Raw genomic sequence first — 7,742 nt, 5'->3', positions numbered from 1 at the left:
TCGTCTGTGCAGACAAAGGCAGAACAGTTAGTATGTTTTGCTCAAACTTTCGCCATGGTATTAGAACTAGTACACTGTTGTCGCTTGCAAAATCAAAATGACGGCGCAGTGGGTGGAAACTTACAGATTAAGGGGCGGTAATATTATAATGAGATCCCTTTGCCTCCAAGGGAGCGAAATCAGATGCGCTCGTTTTCTCAGACGCTTGCAGAAAAAGGCTTACCAAAACAAAGTTACTGGGTTAATCTTTTTCACATTTCCTTGGTTGGTAGATGCACCGGGGACCTGATTATAGCACTTAAAACCTGGAAAAATCAGATTTTCATGATATGTCACCTTTAAGCACAACTTCAGTACCCACTGGTGTGAGTTTGAGGTGACACTTCATGTTTGACTGAAAAAGTGTAAACCATTTTCAGTCAATTATTTCAGTTTAAAAAAATCAATTATTTTGCATTTGGTGCCGCTAGTCATCATGCAGAAATGGCACACATCACCTTTAACGTACTGTTACTACAACATTACGAGACACTTTGAACATCTTGCACGTCCTGGTTCGACCGTGGTACCTGGCATGGTCGAGGGAGGACAGCAAGCCGTTGTGGCTCCAGGGGTATGATGGTGGGTGCAGCTCCAAATCAGAGGCCTTGACTGACTGCTGCAGCATCAGAGCCAGACCTGCTCCTCCTGTCGTCAGCACTCCAATCGTGGTCAGGGCTATCTTCTTTCCCTTCGGCAGGCTAGCGAATGACATGTTGGCCTAAAAAGCAAAAATTGTTGGCTAGGATTAATTGTCAGTTAGTAAACTGATGGATAATGTGCTTAAATACAGCTGATTTATTGCACAAACATGATGAGCGTCATCCCAACATGCACACATTAAATGTATGAAGGGACCAATGTGCATATTTCAATGAGATGAGAAACTGAACTATTACCATAATCATATACAAATTAATTTATATGGCACTCCAAGGTAGTAACAAGCAGTCATGTCCAAAAAACATTAAAACTATGAACTATTAAAACATAGGCTACATATAATGACAAATTCTGAACCAATGTAGGACAGCCATAAATGCCCATTAAAACACCTTACAAATACATTACATTCTATTAACTTAGATTACAAATACGGTACTACACTTAAACCTGTGTAAATGATGTGTTAGGATTCTGAAAAATGTTTGTATGATATCTAGGTCACTAATCAAATAAGCAAACCTGTGGCTTTTACCAAGTTACATTCTTTGTGCAAAATACAGAATGACCAAAAAATAACAACAATAATATTCTCAAATCATGCTAGATGTCACTGGTCATCTGGTTTTACACAAACTTGGAGTTTATGCCAGGTCAGCTCAAATGCTGCTGTCATTAAAACAAGTACTTGGACATTATGATATTCATATTCACTTTTCAATTCAACGTTTGACTTACATTATGCTTATAATACAAATTATAATTTAATTATTTGTAGAGATCATATCATATGCCTAACAAACAGAAATAATTGAAATGTTCGGTTAAACTACGAGGATTAAAAATGTATTAAAAGTAGTGCTGTCAAACGATTAATCGCATCCAAAATAAAAGTTTTTGTTTACATAATAAATGTATGTGTAATGTGTATATTTAATATGTATATATAAATACACACACATGCATGTATATATTTCAGGAAAAAAAGTTAATTTTAAAAATGTTATGTTTATATATTAATTATAATATAAATGATATGAATATAAATATAGACATGTAAATATTTTCAAAATACATACTGTATGTGTGTGTATTTATATATGCATAATAAATATACACAGAACACACACATATATTACGCAAACAAAAACTTTTATTTTGGATGCGATTAATCGTTTGACGGCACTAATTAAAAGCCTTGGATGGCAAAGACCAGTGGTGTCACCTCCCAGGATAGCAGCTCGCATCAGTTATAAGACTCCAAAGTCCTTTTAATCCAAATACACATGCTTTCTTACAAATTATCCTCCTTATTAGACAGTTAATGTGTTATGACACTAATATAAAACAACAAATATCATGATGCGAATGGAATAAGAGCCACAGCTGCTGTGACCTTGCTGTAGGTAATACACTGTAAAAGACGCCGGGATATGCCAATGAAAAAAGACGTACATCCGCATCCTTCACACTTCAGAATGTGAAAATCAAGCAAATAAGACAGTATGTGTCCATACCCGTGGAGTATGAATGGATTTGGATGTGTTCAGGAGGGTTCTCCCGGTGCCGGAGAACACGACCACACGGAGCGCCGCCATGTTCTTGACTCTGCGGATAGAAAGACGCTTCCACCGGATGAACGCGATACTGTCCCCTCCCTTCCCTGAAAATTACACAAGGTCTTATAAAACTTATATAATATGCTATTTAACATTATATTTTATAATTATGGACAATATATGTAATTTAATTAGAGAAATTTAAAATTGTATTGTGCTCAACTGAAGCGGTATTTTATTTTAAAGCGGCCTGAGTGTATTCGTTTTTTTTAATATAGCGCCACTTAGAGGTTGGAGGTGTGTTTAACAGCATACAAAAAGATGTCAAACGCAAGTGAGTGAAGAGAGAGAAGAGCTAAACTAGTCCCTACACCTGTCATAAATGTTGGATGGACGATAAAAGTGCTGCACATATCTGGTCAAGGTAATCAAATTACAAAACAAAATGCGCCTCACAACAAATATACATCCACTGACAAACGTTGCTACTTATGCTAGTTCATTAATTACTTGGGTTTGAGCTTGAGGCCTTGACAACGCTGCGTTTATGTTTGGTTTACATTTTACCATGGTAAAGGGATGGTGTCAGATGATAATGGTGTTTTGATATGTGTTATGGAATCCATGTACTATAATATTATTTACAGGTCAAACTAAATATCTTTATTTATTTATTTTTTAATGATATTTGTCAAAGTTTATTTTAAAACTCTGTTAAATTTAAACTTAAATCATTCTTAAATGTAAACTTAAATAATTTAAATAAATTTATTATAGCAAAAACAAATTTGTCCTATATTTAAATAAACATAACATTTACATTACATTTAATTGTAGTTAATTAACTTTATTTTTTATGAATTTATATGGTTTTATTTTTACATTTATTTTATATTATAATCTTTTTTTATTTGAACAATCTAATCAGTCACATAATAGTACAGGTTGTTACTTTTTTGTAAGCCTGTGATGATTATTTATATAAGTTTCTCCAAGGTACTTCAAAGAATATTATAATGTTATGCCACTGTACATGTCCAAAAACACAGTATTACCGTGGTACTTTTTTGAAGTATTTTTGCTACTTGTGTTTGTGTACTTCTTAGAGTCATTGGTACTAAAATTGTGTGGTTTTGACTATTGTAATTGCGCGTTATTTCCTGTAGATGGCAGTGTGCAACAAGTGTGCACAGACAGCTGTCCAGCTCCAGTGAGCCCTAAACAGTCAATACAGGTAAAACGTAATGAATAATGGAATACAGCACTCATGAGTGTTGTCTGTACATCAGCTGTAGAATCATACCGTGTTCATACAATACTAACAAGTGGTATTATCCAGAATAAACATTTGTTATGCTCCTTTTAATGAAGTAATTTCTTAGGATAAATCTAAGTGTGGATTTTGTGGATCATGTTTATTAATGCAGCAGTACAAAGCTGAGATTTATTCAAACCATGTGCAGTGTGTGGAGTATCACACATCTCATAGCTGTTTTTCTAATGGGTAAAAAAAATAAACAAAATGTGCCAAAGATATGCCAACTGAAGTATTCAGTCAGTATTAGCTGACTGAAGAAGCTATGAAGGACTTGTTTATTTTTTAATAGTTAATATTAAAGAGATAGATTAGCCAAGATGAAAATTAAAAAGACAGACCTAGTCCCCATTCACTTTCATATGCACTGTAAAAAGGGATTTTTCATAGTTGTAAATAAAACAAACAGTATGCAGTATGTTTTACAATTGTAGTTTTTTTAATTTCAGAATTTCATGCCATTTCTTTGAAATTAATTGTGAAATTTAATAGAAATTTCTGACTGAAATTTGTTTCTATTCTATTTTTTTCCAGTGTGGAAAAGAGTCATTGTTCATTTTGTGTTCACACGGCATGAGGGTGAGTAGCCTAAATGATGACAAAAATGAAATCAAACACATTCTTTACTCTGGAGCATCAACTACAAGGCCATCGATTTATAATTTAGGCCCTTCACTGTATCCCCACGACCCTAAAACCAGATAGATTAACCAAGATGAAAATTAAAAAGACAGAAACAAGTTGTAAATAAAACAAACATTACTGCAGTATGTTTTACAATAAAATACTATTTTAGTTTTTCAACTTCAGAATTTCATGTTTAATTCAATGTGTTACATGCCGTTTCTTTGTAATTAATTGTGAAATTTAATAGAAATTTCTGACTGAAATTTGTTTCTATTCTATTTTTTTCCAGTGTGGAAAAGAGTCATTGTTCATTTTGTGTTCACACGGCATGAGGGTGAGTAGCCTAAATGATGACAAAAATTAAATTAAACATATTCTTTACTCTGGAGCATCAACTACAAGGCCATCGATTTATAATTTAGGCCCTTCACTGTATCCCCATGACCCTAAAACGGTTCCAACAAACGCAACTGTCCCCACCTGCGTTTGTAATATGGGGCCATATCTCAAAAAGCCAAGCAGCAAAAAGGCCCTAAATTGGCCACCTTGGCAAGATAAGCCTGTGGAAAATTGAGCGTGTCCCACAGGACGGCAACGAGGCTGCAGAGAGCGGGTTCAATCAGGTACAGCAAACAAGCGCTTTCAGAGGCCAGGCATTGGATTTTTTATACAGCTTTATCTGATTGTTTGGAAAATAATAGAATTTTGATTCCTACTGACACTTACAATTTAGCCAAGGCCGTAAGCCCTGATATCACAATCGATTTCAATTGATACAGCCTTGTTACTGTCGTAGAATGAAGGTATACGTCAGATTCAACATTATAAAACATACTACAATGAATGCACCATGTATTTCAGCGCCAACAGGAACGGTATGTAATGTCTCGATTCTATGAATGTGCTTAGCTTAACTGACATGTTCCTTTTCTCACTCCTCTTTTCTCGCTGGCTACGGTGTAATTTAAAAATGAAAATTTTTCATTCAGAACTTAGATAAGATGAAAAGATTTGATTGAATCTCAGAAAATACAGCTTCACTTCAAGCACAAACCGGCAGAGAGAGTAAGGTCTATGTACTTGATGAAGGTGTCATACTAAACCTCTATCAGAGATTTTTTATTACAGTTTGCATAGTAGTAAAGCTCTATAGCTATTTATGCCTCCATTAAAAGGTAAATGCACTGTGTGTCATGCGTCTGACCCTCGAGCCTCTGGGCTCTAAGTCTAAGTCTAAATATTTTAAGTCTAAATAGACGCTTTACCCTTGAAATCTCCCGAGGCCAGCCTTCAGCTTTGCTTGTATGCTTTCAAATGCTGGGTTAAAATGCTGCCTGCAGTCATAGTAAACAATAAAACCCGTACCTATCCACTCCCCAGGGCTGAAAGTTAAGGGACATCTGAAAGAAAGGCAATGTTTCTCTGAGATGGCGTGATATTAACTCCCCTTCAATAATAAATAAAGTTAAACATCTTCCTTTTTTGGCTTGCTCCAGATGAATCTTTCCCAAAGGAAGATTTTATTGCTCCGAGGTTATTCTTTTAAAGCTCAGGAGACTTGTTGGCACTTTCCACGAACAGGGTACAAAATAGGGCATAAAATGCCTGAAAAATGAAGTAATGTTTGTCTTTTTCAACAAATGATTTGGAATGATGGTGCAAGACCTTCAGAAAATGTTGTTTACCAACCTCAGAAGGTCAAACGAAATATTATTTGACCTGATTTTTTTTCCTGATAATTTTATATGGGATTTGCATTTTTACTTAAATAATTTTTAAATTTAAACTTAAATAATTTGTTTAAATTTAAGTAAATGTATTTTTTGCTAATTGAATAAACATAACATTTACATTTAATTTAACTCAAGTTAATTAACTTTATTTTTTATTAAAATAATAAGCAGTTTTTTCCGTTTATTTTTTTTTTCTGGGATTTGTCTTTTTATTTATTTTTTATTTTTTTGCAGCCTGTTGCACAAATTTTAGTACAGTTTAAAATCTTGATTTGTTAGATTTTTTTTTGTAGTTGTTGCAACAATTAAATAAACATTTAATTAAATTTTAAATTGTAATGTAATTTAATTTGATATAAAATAATATGATATAGATATGCTATATCTTAAATATTTAATCAATCTAATCTAAATCTAACAAAACAAACAAACAAAACAATTAAATAAATAGTGCATTCAAAAATTAATGGGACACCATACTGTATTTGTAAAAAAAAAAAAAAAAAGGCTATTGGTTGTTTCTCCTCAAATTCCATTGGAAAAATAAAAAGAGACACAAATGGGACATTTTTGACACTTTAAGAATATATATAACTGTAAAATTGGATTGCATAACAAAGATTTGTTTTAAATCTTAGAGGAATGTAAGGATAAATATTTGTGTTCATATTAAAACTGACTTTTGCACAGTTTGAGACACTGTGCATCTCTTCAGAAACTCTAGAGAAGACATATCTGAGAAACCAGAGACTTGAGCAAAATTCTCCAACTGCACTAGTAACTGAGATGTTCCTTCATGCCCTTATTCCCTTAAAATATTCACACTGACGCAAGTATGAATATTTGTAAGATTTGACAGCAATTGCTTTGATATCAGCCATTGCAATTCTCAAGAGCTTGCATTTGTTATGCCATTATGACAAACCATTCCCATATTTCATGGATGGAAATTATATATTTTTTGTGTTAAAATGTCAGGCTTGGACACACTGTTGTGGAGGGGTTATTAACCCAGGCAGTTGCTATAGTAACCTTCCGTCTTGGGGGCAGAATTGATGACAGAACGACATGGTCAGACAGACAGGTTTCACTTTTATAAAGCTTTTCTTTCTTTCCACCTTGGAGAAGTAGAAATAAATCTAGTTGTAGTACAACATTTATAGTACCACCACCATGCGTGACGACCTGTCCTTCAGCATTCTTTCAGTTATAGAATCACGTGACAGAAGTGTAAAAATGTCTTTTATATGTGCTTCTGCATGCTCGAAAAACTACAGAAAACATACACAATTCTTTTTGCATGCTGATATACCAATGCCAATGGCGATCTATTCAGGTCCACTCTCTTGAAGCTCTGGTTTTGATATATAAAAATCCATTGATGTATTTAATATTGATGTATTTTAATATATTTAAATAGGAACAGAGGTGATAAAGATCTGATGTTAATAATAAGTTTATGATTGCATTCTGATTGCACAATTGTAAAGCTCCAGGTTTGTTGTGCTTGTTTGTAGAGCTGCAAAATTTAGCCAAAATTATATCATTTCAATATAACTAATAATAATAACAACAACAACAACAAAAAGCATTATGAATTTTTCTTATGGTTATTACTATTGCTAAATAAAAACAATTGTAATATTTCCAAATGTAGTAATTTCAAATTATTATTGTAATATTTCACTATAAAAATAATTACAATAATAATTATATATATATATATTTTTACCATACAACTGTAAAAAAAAACATTACAATAGTCCTTATTTCGTCATTTTCAAATGCTAAACCATCAAGGGACAT

General features: G+C 33.2%; 1 protein-coding gene across 1 annotated transcript in view; it reads right to left on the bottom strand.

The window, feature by feature from the left end:
- Window positions 1–2,348, bottom strand: part of LOC107729751 (cytochrome c1, heme protein, mitochondrial-like) — a 9,644-nt gene extending 7,296 nt beyond the window's left edge. The window contains exons 1-2 of the mRNA XM_016540429.1: window positions 2,220–2,348; window positions 570–760 (exon numbers count right to left, since the gene is read on the bottom strand). Of these exons, the coding sequence (XP_016395915.1) occupies window positions 570–760; window positions 2,220–2,300 (272 nt within the window). The 5' untranslated portion in view covers window positions 2,301–2,348. The remainder of the gene's footprint in view (window positions 1–569; window positions 761–2,219) is intronic.
- Window positions 2,349–7,742: the final 5,394 nt, after the last annotated feature.

This window comes from Sinocyclocheilus rhinocerous, unplaced genomic scaffold, assembly GCF_001515625.1.
Source record: "Sinocyclocheilus rhinocerous isolate Xijiao unplaced genomic scaffold, SAMN03320098_v1.1 scaffold218, whole genome shotgun sequence".
In the NCBI taxonomy this organism is placed as follows: domain Eukaryota; kingdom Metazoa; phylum Chordata; class Actinopteri; order Cypriniformes; family Cyprinidae; genus Sinocyclocheilus; species Sinocyclocheilus rhinocerous.
Note: the sequence above shows the minus strand (reverse complement) of the source record. Positions and strands in the feature narration are given on the sequence as shown.